The sequence below is a fragment of the Apodemus sylvaticus genome, chromosome 3 (assembly GCF_947179515.1).
Source record: "Apodemus sylvaticus chromosome 3, mApoSyl1.1, whole genome shotgun sequence".
NCBI classification, from domain to species: Eukaryota; Metazoa; Chordata; class Mammalia; order Rodentia; family Muridae; genus Apodemus; species Apodemus sylvaticus.
Window position 1 is genome coordinate 95,722,186 of NC_067474.1, and position 21,353 is coordinate 95,743,538.

General features: G+C 44.7%; 1 protein-coding gene across 1 annotated transcript in view; it reads right to left on the reverse strand.

The window, feature by feature from the left end:
- Frem1 (FRAS1 related extracellular matrix 1) overlaps positions 1-21,353 on the reverse strand; it is a 162,139-nt gene that overhangs the window by 45,283 nt on the left and 95,503 nt on the right. Inside the window, exons 21-24 of the mRNA XM_052176688.1 lie at positions 19,966-20,110; positions 14,887-15,028; positions 11,852-12,047; positions 6,199-6,463 (exon numbers count right to left, since the gene is read on the reverse strand). Coding sequence (XP_052032648.1) covers positions 6,199-6,463; positions 11,852-12,047; positions 14,887-15,028; positions 19,966-20,110 — 748 coding nt within the window. The remainder of the gene's footprint in view (positions 1-6,198; positions 6,464-11,851; positions 12,048-14,886; positions 15,029-19,965; positions 20,111-21,353) is intronic.

Genomic DNA, 21,353 nt, shown 5'->3' on the forward strand with positions numbered 1-21,353 from the left:
GGTCAGTGGAGAAGCACTCTGAGCTGCAGCATTGGCTCTGCCTCTCTGGCAAGGTCTTCACAGGACTGACTTCATTCTCTTCTTCCCTGTGCCTTCAGCAATGCTCCCGTTTTCTAGCTCTATCCAGTACCCAAAGTGCCACAAGAAAGAAGTGAGGGCACACACACACACACACACACACACACACCGCCTCCAAGGCCTCTTCCCCCATTTACCTCTCTGAAATACGCTTCACACAGTCCATTCTGCCCAGCCCCCTTCTCAAATGAAATGACTCTCTATCCCATAGCACATCCCAGCATCAAATATGCTTTCTGGGGGAGTGTAAATTAGTCATCAGGAACTCAGCAGCAATGTGAGCAAAAAGCCATGCAGTTTTATAATTTTCTTAAACTTGATTTCACGGGTATGTGTGTGTCCCTGTGGAGTGTGTGGCCTTTCATATGTGTGTGTCCGTGTGTGTACACGTGTGTGTATGTGTGTGTGTGTTTGTGTGTGTGTGTGTGTATACACACACGTGTGTGTTGACATCCGGTATCTTCCTTGACTGCTCTCTGTGGTTGGTTGGTTGTTGGTATGGTCTTTTACTGGCCCTGGAGCTTATGAATTCGGCAACAATGAGCAAACAGTGTGCTCCAGGGATGTGCCCGTATCTACCCCAGCTCTGGGATCTCGGATGTGTGCCATCCGGCCTGCATGGCAAGCATTTTACCAGCTGAGCCATCTCCTCGCCCTCATGATCTGCATTTTTAATATTAGCACTACTTGTAGAGTTAAAGAGTTTGTGCCCCATTAAAGGCTGTCAACTATCAGCCAGAAAGGAAGAAGAAAGCAATAGGAGCTGGAACAGGTCAGGAACGAGGCGATCGAGTGCGAGCCACAGTGAGGAGCCAGACGCTCCACGGTGGCCATTTTTAATATTTGACCCGAGACTCAGTTCTGAAAAATGTCCTTTGAAGAAATGTCTTTCAAGCTCAGTGTCAAGGCAAACATGACCTCTTGAAGGACACTGAAACTGTCTCCTGACCCACAGTGTCCCTCTCACACCCCTCCCGCCTGATGCTGGGGAATCTGACCACCTGGGAAACAGGCAATGTGCCATCTGACAGATGGGAGTGAGGGTGAGCAGGCCAGGGACCACGGAAGAGTAAGAAATACATTTACTGAGGCCAGTGCTCCCAGCTGGGACCCCGAAGCAGCTGTCTGCATTGACCTAAAGCTAATAAGTCAGGGGTGAAAAAAGATGCAATTTCTAAACATGACTGGATCGAATACATCATTCCACTTTTGTGAGTAATGAGGAAAGCTACTCAACTGGCAGAGAAGCCTCAGCCAGGGTGAGAGACGGAGCGAATGGTTCCGCTTGGATTCCCATCAGAGTAAAGCTAGCACACAGTGACGAAACAAGGTCAGCAGAGCTCCTGCCTGCAAGGCGCGAGCAAAGAGACTCACCCGTGCCTCCCTTCACAAGCCTGCAAACACATTCGGAAAGTCCGTGGCGTCCATCCCGAGGTGAGGGGGCAGCTAAGGGTGTGGTGGTTCTGTCTGCAGGTCAATTTGGTGTGATTTCCCTTGTTACTCCCTCCTCCCGCTCCCATACCCTGCAAAAAGATGCAGCCGGGATGACCGGCATTCTCCTAAAATTTGGGGGATGACTTCAGGTTCGTCTAGGGGTGTCTGCCTGGTCTGATTTTACCGTTACCACAATGCTGTCAAGCTTTCTGCATTTCCTGGCACTAGAGTTGGCTGAAGAATCTGCCATCTGTCATGGCATTTAAAAGATAAAAATGGAGTCATAAACAGTGCCAGCTCCTCAGGAAAAAAAAAAAAAAGTCCAGCCGGCATGTCAAAATGGAGGACATTAACACGTTCTTTCAGGGCCCAGCCGCCAGCAGCTGAAGTCAGCTTGCTAATCGCTCCATGTCATCTGTCCTAGAGCGGGCTGCCAAATCTCTCTTCCAGGCCAGCAGCACCAAACAATGCGGGGGAAATTTATGATTCACAAAATATTTTTGCAGAAGGTAAAATTCAACCATTAAACCCTATTTAATTAATGCCGCCACATCCTACATTAAAAAGAGAAAGAGGGAAAATTCTCTACCACAGAACTCATCTCTTTTACCCAGCCAAATTCCTTGCCAAACTTAACAGCAAGCAACATAAATTTGGGTGATTAGATTGGTTGCATATATTTAATTTTTAAAAAGCACCATGATCACACTTTCATTAAAACAGGCACTCAGCTTTGGTTTAGAGCCACCTGACAAACAACACAGCGTCCCGTGATTGGGCGAGCGAAATGACAAGATTAAAATGTGGATCTTGGGCAGATGCGAGGCTCTTCCATTATAAATATGTAAAACTGCTGGCCCCAGATCAGAACGACACATTGAAGGGCTTCCTTCGCACAAACAGAGTCTCCACTAATTTCTGCCACGAGAAAGGTACAGTGCAAAGAATACTTCGTTTGTAATAAACCCTCGGTTCCCAAGGAAGTCCTGATGCACGGTTGTTACGTCAATTGGGCGATGCCTTTGTCTATCGAAATTTAGGACTCTGTGCACAAACTGGTAACAACTACATCCCTCTCAAGATGGTGGCTAGGGGACTGGAAGAAAGACATACGGAGCATCTGGTGCCCTGCCCAAGACGACGTGGGTATTTGGACAACAGGCGCGTCCCCACAGGTAAATGGAGGATGGATGCTCTCTGCCCTTCACGCCCCTCCCTGTGGCCCTGTTTCCCAGTCTGAGTCACTCAAAGGCCATCCTGGTGAGCCCTGTCATGTGCCTACACTACCTTCACTCTTGAAATGGCCACGCTGCTCTACAGCAGTGGTCTCAGCCTTCTTAACATTGCAACCTTCATACAGTTCTTCATGTTATAGTGACCCCCAGCCATAAAAGTATTTCACTTCTGCTTTCATAACTGTAAGGGTGTTACATTATGAACCACAGTGTAAATATCTGATATACAGGATAACTAATATGTGACTCCCCAACCCCAATGAGGTCGCGACCCACAGGTTGAGAACCACTGCACTATATCAACTTTTTATTCTAATGAAATAAATGTTCTTAGAAAGAAACCTTTTAACTCTATAAACCAGAAATGTTCATGCACTAAAATCTCAATTCCACAAATGCTACAAAAATATATACAAGAAAACAATTTCTTGAATTCTGGGTAGCTGTTTCTCAAGGCTGCCAGAGACTAGGACTCATATTCTTTGTTAAAAAAGAGGAAACTAAATGTGAAAAGCAGGTAGAGAGCATCCCCGGCAGCAGGGGTGTCTCCAGGACCACGCGGAAGGGTGAAAGGGTGAGTGAGGTAGCAGGGCCAAGCTCTCACGTCCAGGCCTTGGCTCCTGTGCATCTGCCTCCCCCTGCCAACACCCCTCCCCCCCCCCCCCCCCCCGCCATTTCACACCTTCTTGTCACCAGAAACACAAATCGTCAAAAAGCAACCCCATTATGCAAAGCCAAACCGAAAACAGAATATCAAGAAACAAAAGGAAGTGAAGGTCCAGTTAGTACATTGAGGTGAGGACCCAAGAGTCCCTTTGTCTACAGGAGGGCCTGGCAGGGCTTCTGGAAATGTTCATGGAGGCTCAAGAAGACACTCAGAGCTGGACAAAGCCAGCTCGGGGATGCTGGTCCTGAGGCATCAGATTCTTGGAGAGCCTTTCAAAAGACAGATTTCAGCTGAGATTGGAGTTACCAAACCTGGCATGAGGCCCAAGAATTTGGGATGTGTAATGTTCCCACGTGAGATGCTCCCATGTGAGATGCTCCCATGTGAGGTCCTCCCATGTGAGGTCCTCCCATGCAAGGTGCTCCCATGTGAGGTCACCCCATGTGAGGTCACCCCATGTGAGGTGCTCCCATGTGAGATGCTCCCATGTGAGGTCCTCCCATGTGAGGTCTTCCCATGTGAGGTGCTCCCATGCAAGGTGCTCCCATGTGAGGTCACCCCATGTGAGGTCACCCCATGTGAGGTGCTCCCATATTAGATGCTCCCATGGACAGAATCAAAAGGTCCCAGAAATGGGTATAAAATCAAATACCCTGTTTCTAATAAACCTGTTAGACCATGGAGCACCCGTTTCTTTAGCAAACAGGAAATAGCAAGCACTAGTCCTGTCTGAATGTCCTTACCCCTCCATGATCACACTTGCTATTGCAAAGATGGATGGTAAGATGGTGGCCAAGGAAAGACAGTCACCCCAATGGCAACACCAGGGTAAGAACAATGGTGCAGTGCCAATTCTGTTCTCCCTATGTGCCAAACCTTGCTGTGTGCACGTCACATGCTAATTCATTTGAACCTCCCTATGGCCCAACTGGCAAGTAAAATGAACACCCTCCTGTCCCATAGAAGGACCAGTAATACATGTAGCTTGATGACATTCGGGGCACTATGAATCACAAAGGCAATAAATGACCCTGAACCTGCATTTTCACAATGGCAACATACAACTCAAACACAGAGCCAGCTAGGAGAGGAATCTCTCCTGTCTCACGCTTTCATTGATGTGCAACAGCACTCAAGCGCAGACTCAGTAAAGATATTGCTCAATTAAATAATTATCTCCCCGTTTTAGGACATCTGTAAAGATATTGCTCAATTAAATAATTATCTCCCCGTTTTAGGACATCTGTAAAGCGAAAGAGGTGTGGGGGGGATGGGTGAGTTAGTAAGGGGCTTGATTTGAAAGCATGAGGACTTGAATTCGAACCCTAGAACCCACGTTTAAAAACAAAACAAACAAAAACAAAAAACCCTGAGTGTACTGGCAAGCTATCCAAATGCTTGAGACAGAGACAGGAAGCTTCCTGGGCTCACTGATTGGCCAGCCTGGCCTGCTGTGTAAGATCAAGGATGAGACGAGACATTATCTCAAAAACAAGGTGGATGGCATGTGAAGATCGGCACCCAGGGTTGTGCTCTGCCTTTCATATGTACATGTGCTTGCACACATGTGCTTGCACACACGTGTGCACCACCCCACAAGAGAGAGAGAGAGAGAGAGAGAGAGAGAGAGAGAGAATATTAGTTCATATCAGTCTGTATTTGTTGTTCTTGTTGTTGTTTAATATTGGACTTAATCAAGATCATCCCTCAGAAATCACTTTGAAAGTTAAGATGTCAAGGAATATAATCCTTACTGACAGAGAGACTGCTCATCACAGCCAGGAACTTAAATAGATAGAATATGACAGAGAAGAGATGTAAATGTGGGTGCCTTTATAGTCCATGTGAGTTAATGGAAACCACTGGATAATATAGGAGTCTGCTACGCTTATGTTACTTTCTAGTACACTCCAGAAGTTAAAAGGATGTGGTAAACAGCGTACTGGGGATCAATAGTCCTGTATCTATTGCAGACAAACTAATGCTCTCTAACTGGTAAACATAAAGGCTGGATCAATACCCAGTGGTTAATCCAAGATTGGCTGATCCTTTCCTCTGGCTGGGGTCTCTGATTTTATGAAGGACTACATGCCCAGCTAGCCTGCACTGTTATTAGAATTTTAATATTTAATATATCCACATTTTAAATGAATGCAGATTTGCATTAGCGTTGTGTCTTTGCCTTTTCACCCCAGATTGTTATTCATCCCCATGATTTATTTGATACTGAATCCTTGAGCAGGTGCACAGTCCCCAATTATAACACGGTTTCTATGGGGAAATATGATCCACTTTGTGACAACGTGATTTATGATATAGTTACAGGAACATGTTGTGTCAAAAGGCAGTGTCTGCTCATGCCAAATTTATTATGCTAATATGTGCCTTCGCCTCAGATAGAAAAATGCACTCAGAGAAGGGAAATTACATTTCTGTCTTTCTGGAGTGAGGGTCTTCTCAGTTCTTTGTGTTCCTGTCAGAGAAGGGCTTGAACACAGATCTGCATATGACACTTAGCTTTTAACCACAGCCGTGGTTGTTTGCCATTTTAATAATGTGTTTTCGCCTTTCCTACAGTTGGGAAACAGAAGAAAAATAGGAGAGCTGGAAAAGGACTGGATGTTCCTTCCTCTAAATTACATTGTTTCGTGTATCCGTAAGCAATGTCCCATGTCAGAAACACATAGCACAGTGGATAGTGCAGTGGGGCACACCAACGTCACTCCTTTTCTCTTTCTAAGCATTAATTTAAGGAAGGGGTGCAGAAAAGTGTCATGGGCTCACCTGAAGCTGTCACTGGGCACAGCCGTCCTGCTCTTGTGTATGTAGCAGACTGTCTGTCCTGCTATGTCCATTTGGCTAAAGCTGGTAATGGGGACTCCAGGATAGTGGACGGACTCCACCTGGCCATACTGTGGTGGCGATGTGATGAGGTAGAGCAATTCCTCAGGCTTGTCTGCCCCATCCACAGCCAGAAGAGTGGCAGTTGTCAAGAGACCTCTGTCACCTTTGACTACCACGAGTGGTTTAGCATGAATGACAATATCACCTGTGTGGGCAAGAAAATTTTAGTCAAGATTCATATTTAAGATACCCGATGCCCCTATTGCTGAAGACACCACAGGCTTCAGACACAGGACTTGGAGAAACTGAGCAGCGTCTGATCTGCAAACTTCAGTACTCTCCACGTATTGAAGGCACCATGCAAGCTGCCAAGGGAAGGAAGTGATCAATAGTTCCTATTCAGCTACAAAAGCTCTCACCCTCTATCAAAGAAGCTTCTTTTTGCAGGACATGGAACCATTACAGAAATCCACAACTGGCCAAAATGTAGAGAACAGCTGACCTTGGGGCCCCCAACCCCAACTGATATGTTGACATTGCAACCTAAAGCTCAGGGAACAGAGTAGAAGAGAGACCAGAAAGACTGGAAGCTGAAAGATTAGGATGTCTGCTGAGATGGTGCCTTCTATATATGAGGGAAGATGCACACATGAAATCTTAACAATATAGTTACCTAAACAGGACTTGCAAAATGACAGTACCTCGTGACATGCCAGTGTATAGGGGGGAATTCTCACAAGGCTCAATCAACCCTTGGAAGAGGAACTATAGACAATCAATGGCTGCCGAGAGAGGCAGAAGCAGTGCTCTCCAGGAAGGAGCCACTGATAAGTTATCCAACCCCAGTGGGTCAGTCGTAAACACACATACGTATCAGTGCCACTAAACAGATTCAGCAGGTCGTGTGTGTGTGTGTGTGTGTGTGTGTGTGTGTGTGTGTGTGTGTAGCAATAGTAATAAAAAGAAGGGGCCAATGATTTGAGAGGGGGTAGGACTGGCATGGAAGAAATAGAGGAGTTGGAGGGAGAGAAGAGGTAAGGGTGGAAATGAGCAAATGCAATATTCATGTATGACATCGTCAAAAAAATTTAAATTAAAAAATGTGATTTCTGTGACGGTGAATGTTCATTGTCAACTTGTTTGGATTTTGAATCATCACGGAAACATAGCTTTGGCTGTGTTTATTACAGTGCTTCCAGAAATTTTAACTTTCAAGGACTCTCCGTGAATATAGACAGTGTCATTAGTGGGCAGGGCCAGAATAAAGGAAAAGAGAAAGCAAGCTGAGTTCCAGCCTTCGGTTTCCTGTTTCCCAACTGTGGATGTAAAATGGGCAGCTAGCTGCCTCAGGCCTCTGCCGCTATGCCTTCCCACCATATGGACCATCTGGCCCCTTAGCGCTAAAAGCCAAGATAAGCCCTCTTCTCCCAAGTTTCCTGCTATGGGGTATTCAATGGCAGGAATGGGTACTGTAACTAATACAATGTCCAAAGTAAATGTAAAAGACAAAGGCCAAACTGTACTCAAAACTTACCTGCTGTGGGAAGGCCTTTGTTTTGGACAGGATTTCTCTGTGTAGCCCTGACTGTCCTAAACTTTCTCTGTAGACCAGGCTGGCTTCAGACTTGGAGATCTGCCTGCCTCTACCTCCCAAGTGCTGGGATTAAACAAACGGGTGTGCCACCATTGCCTGGCAAGTCCTAACTAACAAGGAAAGAACAAGTCACGAGGACTGAGCAAACACTTCACAGGAGAAACAAAGGTTCATTTTAGAATACACCTATTCGCTAGTGTTAAAGGATGTGTGTATGGATTAGCAAGATAGAGGGATTAGCACACAGGCTGGTGATATTTCATAAACCAGGGGCAATATTCCAGTCTCATTTACCAGAGATCCATTAAAAACAATCATTTCTAAAATACAAAGCTATGGGTTGGCGATATAGCTCCAACCCATAGCTCACTGGCATGCACAAGGACCAAAGCTTGGCTTTTCCTCACCACTAAATAAGGAAATAATAAAAATGGGCAGAGGCTGCTTCATGTTGGGCAGAGGAATGGGGGCTCTACTGCGGGGAGGAACTTTATCCCACTCCCAGACTACAGATTTGCAGATTGGGGTGTAAAGGCACTACTTACTGCTAGAGGCTCTCTCTCTTTTTTTAAAATTAGATATTTGCTTTATTTACATTTCAAATGGTATCCCCTCACCGAGTTACCCTTCCAAAAAATCCCCTATCCCATCTGCCCTCTCCCTGCTCATTCCCCTCCCAAATTTCCTGACTTTCGTCCCCCTATTCTGGGGAATCGAGCCTTCACAGGACCAATGTCCTCTCTAGAGGCTATCTCTTAATGAAAGCTGGAGACAGAACTGGTTGTACATCACTCACAAGGTACAACTCATAACCGCTATGCTGTGCCACGCCCTCTTCAATAATCAACACCAAATGGGTGAATATCCAACAACAAAGATAAAATATGTGAAAATAGATTAAAATCATAAACGCCAGTAAGATTCTTTAGGGAATGTGAATGATCCTATATGTTCATATGTTTTAACACTTGGTCTCTAGTTGGTGAAAGCGATTAGGAAGGATTCAGAGGTGTGACCTGTTGAAAGAGGTGTGTCCCTTGGCGGTGGGCCCTGAGGTTTCAAAAATACAGGCCATTTCCACTTAGCTTTCTGCTAGCTGCTTGCGGATGTAAGTCCTCAGCTACTGCTCTGAAGCCATGCCTGCCTGTCTGCTGCCACGTTCCCCACTCGGATGGGTGTGGACTAACCCTGTGAAACTGAATGTCCCACTATCGCCTTGGCCACTGTATCTCTTCACAGCAATAGAAAAGTAACTCAGACAAATCTCTTAAGAAAACAAAAGTGAAAGGAGAACATCAAGATGGTGTCATTTATTTTGACATTTAATGTGTGTGTGTGTGTGTGTGTGTGTAGGTCAGGACAATTTGATTTGCAGGAATTGGTTCTCTGCTTCCATGATATGGGTTTGGTGGATTGAAATCAAGTTGTCAGGCTTGGTGACAAGTTCCTTTACCCAGGGCAATATTTTGTTGGCCTGAGATGCTACAATTTTACATGAGTATTTCTAACAAGAGCCACTGGTGAACACATATATCACATGACATGACACACGTACCACATGACATGACACACACACCATAGACATGACACACACACCATAGACATGACACACACACCCATACATATACCATAACACACACACACAAACACTACACACATAAACTCATCCAGCACACAACACACCCCCTATTCCCACCCCACCCCACCCCATACAAATTCTTTCTCTGTCTTTCAGGATATTTGCCAATGTCTTGAGATATCTTTGTTTGTTGTATATGAGTATTCTATATGTGCATGCATGTATGTGAGTGTGTGCACGTGTGTGCATGAACCTTGAGTTACAGATGGTGCTGAATCATCATGTGGGCACTAGAAACCAAATGCAGGTCCTCTGCAAAAGCAGCGAGTGCTCTTAACCATTGTATCTTCTGTCCAACCAAATTCTGGAGGTATCCTTGGTTGCCAGGGGAGGCAAGATTGCGGAATTTTGTTTCAAATGACCAAACTGGTATTTGGGCATACTGTGCTTATTTTTTCACCAATTGAAATGCAAGACCATTCTGAATTCAAATGAAAATCTAAGCTGCAGTTGCTCTGAGGTCACCATGACAAACACAGGGAGGCAGCAAGAGGAGAAAAGAATGCAGGTAAATTAAACCTTGCAGGGCACTTGCCAGGAGCACAGCCACCTCTAGGGGGAGGAAGAGCACCCAGTCAGCCTTGATGCTGCTCTCCAGCACAGTGAAGGCTGAGAACGGATAAACCACAGACCCTTTAGTGCATCCTAAATGTCCTCTAAAGGCACCCTTTCTGCCGCTGTGGTAATCACAACATATCACATCATGGCTGGAAGGTGAACGGTTGTATGTAATCGGTGCTAGAGAGAACTAAGCCTAGAGATGGTACAACTAGCTACTCAGTGTGGCTGCATTTGAGATAAGTTATGCTTGGGCTGGGGAGACATCACAACAGTTAAGAGCACTGGCTGCTCTTGGCAGAGGACCTACGTTTAGTTCTCAGCAGCTCACAACCATTTGTAACTCCAGTTCCAGGGAATCTGACACCCTCTGGTCTCCACAGACACCTGGCACACAGTAGTACACAGCCATACATACAAATAAAGCTCATAGGCATACAAAAGGAATTTCAATAAAAACATGTAGATCTCTTAAAAAGTTCTACTTGTGAAGTCATGAGAAATGTAAGTGACAGATAAATGTCCTGTTAAGGAACATGAATTAAAATAACAGGAAAACAGGACGCGATGTTGTACAGTGATGAAATACCATACAAAGAAGCAAGAGAAGCTCCCAGGTGCCTGTGGAATGGCTTCTCCCATTCTGCAAAGCTGAGGCAGTGAGAAGATAGCTGTGTTAACAAGTCACCTGCCATGCGCCACTGTGCTAGTATATTCCATTTGCCTGGACACCTTATGCACACATGACCGTTCTACTTAAGTGTCTGCTGTGGTAATAAAAACACTGGCCCAATCCAACTTGAGCAAGGAAATGGTTCCATCTTACAGGTTACACACTCCGTCACCAAGGGAACCCAAGGACAGGAACTGGAGGCAGGAACTGAAGCAGACACCACAGAGGGACACTTACTGGCTTGCTTCCATGGCACCGAAGCCTGCTTTCTTCTATATCCCAGGACCAGGAGATAAAGGTTCCAGGAGCCAGGTCCAGGTTTAGGGGTTGTGCCATCCACAGGTGAATGGGCCCTCCCACATCAATCACTAACCAAGAAAATGACCCCAGAATTGTCTACAATCCAATCTGATAGAAACAATTTCACAATGGCGACTCCATCTTCCCAGATGTCATGTTGTCAAAACCCAACCAGCACAGTCATATTTTTGCAAAGAATAAATATATATAGCATCATCTACCTCATCTCTCTGACTGTCCTTAGTCATAGAATACATTTTATAATTGGACAACCAAGTAAATTAAATTTAAAATAAGCCCCCGCCAAAACAAAATTAACTCATATGAAGAAAAATTAATTCAGGACAATTGTAATTATTGCACACACACAAAACAAAGTTGTTTTTCTTAAATTACATGTAAATCACAGAATTTAATCCTGAATGTCCTGGCAAACAAGGCAGAATAAGGAAGCCTTTAGTCAACAAAACATGTATCAAGGATCAAAGACGATTTGATCTGAAAATGTTTAGACCTTTGGAGTGTGAACAAGGTATGATTCTTAATCTCCTGGTGTAAATTACAATCATAAACTATAAAATATTGACAGTTGAGTATCAAGAAGGTATATTTTCCTTTATTTCTTTATTTTTGTCCTTCTGTTTTGAATGTATTAGTGTTTTGCCTAAGTGTGTGTGTGTGTGTGTGTGTGTGTGTGTGTGTGTGTGCCTGATCCCTATGGAAGGCAGGAAATTTTCACAGCCTGTAGTACAGAACGGTGTATATTTACACTAGCTCATTTCTACTGACAACTACTTGTCTCTCTAAACATGGACAAACACACTCTTACCTTTGCCCGTGTCTTCAATGATGATGTGACAGACAAATGCAGGTGACCTGTTGTCCTCATCCCAGAGGTAGAAGGTGAAGCTGTCTCCGTCTTGGGAATCCGTTTTACCAGCATGCGTGTATCTTAGCAAGTTCAGGTCCACATCCTCCTGGGTGCACTGCATGCCATCGGAGACAGGGACCCAGTCCCTCCCTATCTGAAAGGTGCCACAGTCAGGTAGTCACCCCGGCTTCCCCTGCTCTGCTAATGTATATGTTTCCCATGCCCTGAAACCTCTGATAGGAACACTTGGGGAGAAAGTCTACACTAATTTTTGCCATGGAGCCTTATAGTTTCCTTTCAACGAAATATATTAAAATAATTAAAAACCTTGGGTGAGAAACAGCCTCAACCAGAGGACTTTGACAAAGGCATTCAGCAGCCCTAGTATTTCTGAGGTATTCATCATCAGCAATCACGGCTGATTAAATAACCCAGTTAATGAGAGCAGGTGGGCAATCCGTTGCTGGAAGGGGCTGCTCAGAAATGAAGGGTGTCTTTTGGAATTCCCTTTTTAAAATTTATTTTAGTTTTTAATTTTGTGCATCTAATAAAACACCTTTTCCTTAACATGACTTGCGTTTCCAAGCTCATTGGGTAAAACAAAGCCAGAGTGCAATGGCTGCTTCCCTCAGCCACTCTCGATCCTGACAAAAATCTAAAGAGAGCTTCAGATTCCCATCACCACCACCCCAAACACACACACACACACACACACACACACACACACACATACACACACACACACACACATACACGAACATGTACACATAGGCACACATGCATACACATGGTAAGTAGAAAGTATAAACTCAGTGCCATCCACATTTCCATCAGGATCTAGTCAATCATACGTAAGCATGTGTTTTGCACAGTTTTGGGCAGAAATTGTGGCATTTTTGTTAGAAGAGGCTTTTTTGCTGGTGGAGTGGCTAACCACCGGGGAAGTATTAGGGAATCAAATACTAAACCTATATACTGTGTTAATAATACCACTTTAATTCTCTTCAGTTCCGAGCACAGCTTTCCCTAAGAATAGCTCGCAGAAGTCATTTCACACCACTGGAGGAAAATGTCATTTCCAATGACTCATCATGCACAGCACACATCAGTTTGCCTGTCTGGTCAACAGACTGAAACACCTATAAGTCACTTCTTTCTCTTTTCTCGATCATTCGCCCCAGTTCCCGGAGAGCCTTAACTCTCCTCCCACACAAGCCTCACTCCTCCTGAGCTCTTCCCTTGGTGGGACTTCTTCTTTATAATGTTGCCCACCTGACATTTGCAGACCTATATCTGTCTGCAGGTCCAAAGCTATTTATAGTACAGTGGTTAAGCTGCTTTTTATTTAACGAAGTCTATTTGCAAATGGAGATTTTCAGACTTTTAAAACCAGGCAGCATAGGATCGTATTTAACTTTTCCTCTTGATAATATTCTCCTAGAAAATAAATATAGAGGAAAGCATCATTTGCCCTCTTATTTCTAATTCTTCGTTTACGTTCCCAAATATGAGTTTGACTTGACAGAGTCATCTGATTCCAGAAAGAAGAAGGAAAAAAGAGAAACTCAAAATGAAGAAAATAAAAACCAAAACAAACAAACAAAGAATGAAGGGGAGCTAACAAGAAAATAAGAAAATGAAAGGCCAAGGGCCCAGAGGCCCAGAGGCCCAGTCCCTAGCCTCCGTCATCCAGCCTCGGTGAGCCCCAGGGAGGTGTGAGAACGGTGTGCAGCCTGCTGGGACCCTGGACCCATCTGGATCTTCTCATATCCAAAGCAAGTCAGGCCCCAAGCCACCCAAACGTGCACACGCTCGCTGTGTTTCTGCTTCATTACACTTTGAAATGAAACAAGGACACAGCTGTACCTCCATCTAAATCGGCGATTGCTCTTTTCTCTGACTGTCTCTGGTACCCACACTCTGTGACAGCCGAGCTGTTCCCCACAGGATGAGTCCTCGATGCCTTTCTATTCTAAGCCTAGTCTGTGTTAGATTAAGACTCAAGCATTCAGGTACGGGTCTGCCAACCTTCTCAAGTGGCTGATCTATGATTCGTGTTGGACTAGCCATTATGCATCATGCCCGCAATCTGAATAGACTAGACGTTCACTATCACAGGACTAAGGGGAATCAAGAGGACTTGAGCAAGCTCCTGGACCAGTCAGCACCAGAGCTCGCGTGACTTAACCCTTCATGTGCCTTCACGCCTCCATGATTTTTGCTTTCTATTAAAGGATTACATTTGGGAATGCGTTCAAATCCAGGGATGTCGATTTACTGTCACATGGTTTGCCAGATTCTAATACAGCAGTTCCTAAGCTAGGACAGCCATGGGTGAGAAGGGTAGGAGGACTCCACATGGAGTGTCCCTAGTGTAGTTTTTAATTCAAGATTTTGTCCTCCCGTACATTCGCATACGGCTGGGAAGAGGCTTCATAACCAAGACACTGATGGATACAGATTTTAAATGTTGCCGTGCTCCTGAGAACGGCTTAGAGTACGACAGAGAAAGTGAGGGAGGCAGAGGGAGGTGTGCAGAAGTGGGGGAGGAGGACACAGACGTTAAGGAGTGAGGGAATAGAAGGAAAAGAGAGAGGGGAGACCTGGGGGAGGGAGAAAAAGAAGTGGCAACAGATTCAAAGTTTTCTTAACAGGGAAAGTAAATACTCTACCTTTGAGTGGAAACTATACATATTCTAGAATAAATTCAATGGTACAAATGTCTGTGTTGATAAAATTTACACCTACTTTGTGAAATGAAGGTTAAAGGGCTTCTGTGCGGGTCATCCACCCCCAGTCCCCAGCGAGCCTGGGGCTAAATAGATTGATCAGTGCGCAAAAACACAAACTGCTCTTGCAGAGGACCGGGATTTGGTTCCCAGCACCCACATCAGGCAGGTCAGAAGCACCTATAATGCCAGCTCCAAAGGATCTAAACTTCATGGGTATCTGCACACATGTGGCACATATAATTGTTTTAAAGGGTCACTTACCTTAAGTTGAAGCTGTCCATTTTGGGGAAGTCTTTCAAATAAATAGTGAATCTTCTCCCTGGGTGAGTCTTTATCTATGGCTGAAAGAACAGCGCTAGACAGAATGCGAGTATCGCCCACAGTCATTGAGATTTCAGCCTTCCTGTAGAAAGGAAAGCACGGGTGTTCATATGAAAATGGAAGACAGGACACTCATATTGGTTATCACAGACTATCATAGGTTCCGCCCTCGAGAAATAAGTAATAAGCAACACCCAAAGCACTGGAAACAGTCGTATACCAAAGTCTGGAAAGGGGATGTGACCTGGGGGTGTGTCCTACTCATTATTTATATGAGTAGAACATTACACTTTTCTGTTGGATATATGCTGTTGTACAACAATTTTTGCTTCTGTTCTTTCTTCTAATGCTTACAATGTCTCCACGAAGAAAGTAGGTCAGGTATTATAGATCTAACCATATAGGTAGAACCTTACTGAAAGCAACTTATATAAGGTTCCAGCGCTCTTCTTGGAGGCAGGCCCTCCTGAGGTTGATCCTCTTGCGCTATCTCTGGCCCTCTAGTCTCACCCTTCCTCCTGAACAGGCCCCTGGCGCATATAGTCTTTGTAGCAGCTCATCTTCCTAAAGAAACGGAGCCTCCAGGCTGGCTCCTGGCAGCTGGATGGCTAACTGAAAGCATGAACAGACAGGGCAGCCAGCAGCTGCTGCTTCCATGTGGTCGCTGCAACCTTTCCCCAGCCTCACCCGAGTGAGGAGGGGGTCTCTGTCTCCACCGTATCACAGTGAGCTCACCTATGACTACTCAGTCTGCCTCTGAAGTTTTGTTTTTGAGAAACATGGGGAATCTTGAAGTCCTTGGCCTTGGGACCAAAGACTCCAAGTCTCACAATTGACATCAGCAACCACCAGGTCTTCTGCAGAGAAACTCCATCTGTCTCTCCAGTGGGGAGGATGAATCACAGCATTCTAAAAGGCTAATGAGTCAAGTGCCTGGGGCTTGTGGAGATTAGTGGTATCTTTTATAAGACGAAGCATAGCCTCAAATCACTATTTGATGAGGTTGGAAGGAGAAGTGTCAGAATTACATGCCAGGGATGACAAGTACCACAATCTGGGTTGCCCTAAAAGAGACTGGGCGGGGGGAAGGACTGTGCTACAGGTAGTTTATATAGAAAAGGGTCCCGGAAGTAGAAAGATGGGAGCTGGTGAGAAGAGAAAGGAATAGCAATGACTGCTTTTACTACTAATGGCACTTGAGGCTCAATCCTACTAGAATCTTTAAACTTTTGTTATTTTAAGAAAAGGGACCCAATTAAGTTCCTTGTGATGTCTCTAACTTTTAGATTCAAGACATTTTGCCTCAGCCTCCCAAGTGGCTGAGACTTAGAGATGCACGCCTCAGTGCTCAGCTAGCATCTTGGGAAGAACCATAAACAGCATGACCTGGATTAAGCTTCTGGAGGGCAGGAAGGTGGGAGATCTGTCTTATCTACTATCGCCCATGGTTACTGACTGTCTGCTCCATGGCTACTGAAGGTCTGCTCCATGGTTACTGACTGTCTGCTCCATGGTTACTGACTGCTCCAAGGTTACTGACTGTCTGCTCCATCGTTACTGACTGTCTGCTCCACGGTTACTGACTATCTGCTCCACGGTTACTGACTGCTCCATGGTTACTGACTGTCTGCTCCAAGGTTACTGACTGTCTGCTCCAAGGTTACTATCTGCTCCATGGTTACTGACTGCCTGCTCCATGGTTACTGACTGCTCCAAGGTTACTGACTATCTGCTCCAAGATTACTGACTGTCTGCTCCATGGTTACTGACTGTCTGCTCCAAGGTTACTGACTGTCTGCTCCATGGTTACTGACTGCTCCAAGGTTACTGACTATCTGCTCCAAGATTACTGACTGTCTGCTCCATGGTTACTGACTGTCTGCTCCACGGTTACTGACTGCTCCAAGGTTACTGACTGCTCCAAGGTTACTGACTATCTGCTCCAAGATTACTGACTGTCTGCTCCACGGTTACTGACTGCTCCAAGGTTACTGACTATCTGCTCCAAGATTACTGACTGTCTGCTCCATGGTTACTGACTGTCTGCTCCATGGTTACTGACTGTCTGCTCCATGGTTACTGACTGCTCCATGGTTACTGACTGCCTGCTCCATCATTACTGACTGTCTGCTCCATGGTTACTGACTGTCTGCTCCATGGTTACTGACTGTCTGCTCCATGGTTACTGACTGCTCCAAGGTTACTGACTGTCTGCTCCATGGTTACTGACTGTTTGCTCCACGGTTACTGACTGTCTGCTCCACGGTTACTGACTGCTCCCATGGCTACTGACTGTCTGCTCCCATGGTTACTGACTGTCTGCTCCATGGCTACTGACTGTCTGCTCCATGGTTACTGACTGCTCCATGGTTACTGACTGTCTGCTCCACGGTTACTGATTGTCTGCTCCACGGTTACTGACTGTCTGCTCCACGGTTACTGACTGTCTGCTCCACGGTTACTGACTGCTCCCATGGCTACTGACTGTCTGCTCCCATGGTTACTGACTGTCTGCTCTATGGTTATTGATTGTCTGCTCCATGGTTACTGACTGTCTGCTCCCTAGATTACTATTTGATTCCCATGGTTACCAACCATCTTCTTCCCACCATTACTGACTGTCTGATCCATAGTTACCTACTGTCTTCTCTGTGGTCACTGACTATCTGATCCTGTCGTTCCTGACTGTTCCAGCATTACTGACTGATCCCATGGTTACTTACTGTTCTCACAATTACCAACTCTCTGCACCCACAGTTACTGACTGACTGCTCCCACCATTACCGACTGTCTGCATGAGTTGAGGGAGGTTCCTACGGATGGAAATGGAACCACAAATTGTGAGCATCTGAGGCAGAACACTGAACCCATGCACAGGACGGGTGCTGGAACTCAGGGACAGAAGCACCTACCACAGCATCTAAAGGACCCATCAAGGAAATGGGGTCAAGTGCTGGCAGAGACCAAGCTACTCTCGGCAGAAATGAACAGGGGTCAGACTGCCTTTGTGTTTCTAGAACAGAGAGAACGGCTTATAATAATGGTAGAGAAGAATATTTGTGATCACTCTCGTGTACAATCTTTGGAGCAGTTTCACATATCTTACTTGTAACAAGAGAGCTCGCATTATCCCCATCCAAAGGAGAGGCAAAGGAGAGACAGCGTGTTTAAGGCCTCACCTCTGATAAGCGGCTGTCTGTGTCACTCTGACTCACTCAAGATTTCTTAACCACTAGCTATGCCCTGGGTCTTAATAACAAAAGGAAAGAAGGGAGAAGACGGGGAGGCAGAAGGAAACAAAGAATGGAGGGTGTTCTGGGAGGAAGGGAGAGCAGTTCTACTAAAAACCACGGTAGAAGAGAAAGGGCAGCGCCTGCTTCCTTCCTCGGGAGAAAGGGAAGGAGGGGAGAAAGGGGAAAGGTAAATGTCTGAGCTCACAGCCACCAGTCCACCACATCTGACCACCCCACCACATCTGACCACCCCACCACATCTGACCACCCCACCACATCTGACCACCCCACAACATCTGACCACCCCACCACATCTGACCACCCCACCACATCTGACCACTGCACTTTGTTCACAGGAACTGAAATGGCACACTGTGGCCCACAGGTGTGACCAATGGTAATGCTAATTAGAACATTCTCTTTTACAGTGGATGATTTCTGAAGAGATTGGTATTCTGTAGCTGCAGCTGTGCTGGGAGGTTGGCAGCCAGACTGTGGCTCTTTAGCAGACAGACGCCTTTCCTTCTCTGGTTGTGATCAGTGAGTGGCTGATGGACTCACAAAATCACTTGTATGAATGATTTAGTAAAATGTCTGACACTTAGCAAGTACTTAATAAACACGGGCTTTTATCTTTCCCCCTTCTTCAAGTGATGACTACAAAGAGGTTTGTAACGGTATGCTATCCTCCCATCCCCACTGTCACAGGCTTTCCAATATAGTCAAGGCTGGCCTCAAACTCACTGTGTCACCACAGGCTAGCCTTGAATTCATCAACGCTTCCTCTTAGGTTCCAGAATTTCAACATCTTTCACATCTATAAATCAATGTCAAACCAATCTGACATCTCAGCATTGAAATAATGACACACATTTCATATATGGTTCTTGTTGAACTGATGTCTGAGAATCAGTCTTCCAAAATACTATTATCAGCATTTCCCATAACACTTTCTTCAGAGCATTTGGCAGCCAATAAAGACTGATGTTGATCTGATGGTGTAAGTGGGGATTTGTCTGCTCTCTTTTCCCTATATAGACTTCGGGAGTTTAGAAGTTTCCAGGAAGGTGTTCCCATCCCAGCGAAACTCAGCCTACTTAATGCTTAATGGCTACACACCATTAAATAAGGGGGAGTCACAGTGGAGGCTCTACGAGTCAGACACGGTCTGCAGTTAGTTCTACAGACCAGCTAGACTTCCTAAAGATCTTTGCAGTCTGAAGTGTGACACTTGACGATTGCAGAAGAAACGGCTGGCACTAGAGAAATGCAACCCTATGCAAGTTTTACAGTTCATGGACTAGAATTCTCAGAGTAGCACTGTGATATGCAGTAGTAGGGTGGTGATCCGTCTGGGACATAGTCCAGATTGGTACACAGTGAGGTACCAAGACGAACAAAATGGGACTGAGCATCTCCCTTGATCACTTTTAGTTAAAAGTTTGATGAAATCTATTGTGAGGACTGTTGGCAGTTAGCATTGTAACTAACTGGAGTTATAGAGTGGAGTTATAGATTGTACCTTACATATGTATGTGTGTATATGTGTGTGTGTGTGTGTGTGTGTGTGTGTGTGTGTGTGTGTGTGTTATGGTGTCTGTATGAGTATGCATCTTTTAAGGCCTGACTGTTTTGCCTACGCTTCCTAGTTTCTGCCCCAGCTGTTCCTGACACCTGAGCAGCAGGGCAGTTGAAGATGGTCTCCGTGGGAGCCTGGTGTCTTCCTGTGGACCCAGTGTCACAGAACTTTGTGGAAATCAGAAATGGCCCATTTCGGGCAGCTCACTTGCTTAGTGTTGGTGTCTCATCATTCACTGGGGTGATGTTTACTGAGATGGTTTTAAGGATTTTATGTTTCCCATCTGACAACTGGATCACAAAGTTATCAGCAGAACTCTCTGAGTCGTCATGGGCGTAGGCCAGCTTCATTCCTGGAAGAGGAAAGAGGAGAGGGTCTTCCTTATTGTTGACTGTCTCCACGCCCCAGACACTCCATATTAATACCAGGTTTTCATGTTCAGAAAGCTCGGAGTATTATAAGGATACGAGCTCTGTTTTGTGGAGTCATTCAGAAACCCATTAAATTTTCTTATTTAAATAAGGAAACTTCATAAAGCATAAAAGAACAAAGCTATTACAGTGCTTAAATGAATATGAGAAATGAATTCTTGTAGGAAATTAAAGTAAAATCTATCTTGGGCTAGTCATCAAAATGAATGGTAAGTATTTCCAAATGTCACTATACAAACTACCTTTAGTTATTTTTTTTTAAAGCCTACCTTATTATGATCCTTTAGATATTCAGTTGAAAACGTTAATTTACTGTTTTCAAAATTGACTACAAATCTCTAGAAATACCAAGGGATTTATACAAAATGTTTGCTGACATGCAACTATTAATGCCAATAAATAAATAATTATTTAAAATAAAACAACTACAAAAACTTGTAGCATAGTATATCCATATAATAAAACACCATAGCTGTCAAAACTACTCCAGGTACTACTGAGGATGTGCATGAGATGATTGTAATATGAGTTAACTAATATGGCAGGGGTTTGGAAAATTCTGTGTTTAAGGGTGGAATATTTGTGAGAATAGAGTCACATTATTTGGGTTGCTTTTAATATATTCATAAATGAACCAAAAAGTACAAATAAAACCTAACTTTTGAAAATGTCATCAAAATATACATTTATTTAAGAATTTCTTTTAATTTTTCAAATTATGCTATCCAAACTTAACACAATGAATGCATGATAGTTATTTCATCTGATAACAATAACCAATGATATCACTTTAAAAAAAACTGCCTTGGGCCTTCAAATAGCACCCTTACAACTTCCCTGCAAAAGCACAAAACAAATAAATAAATGTAAACAAAAATTTTGAAACTGTATTGTTTCCCCTTTAAATACAGATGCCCTGTGTAGCTAAGGCTGGCCTTGAAAGCCCTGAGCTCTTGATCCTCCTATCTCAGGCTCCTTAGGTGCTGGGATTACAGGTCATCTAGCACAGCTCAGAAAACAGAAGTGAATGAATGAATGAATGAATGAAGGTCAACAAAAACCAGACTTTCCTGAGAGTAAATTTTAAGCTATTATTCCCTTTCCCCGTGCCTGTAACAATGTTATTTACTGCACATCAGGACAGATTTGGTCAGATCAGCCTTG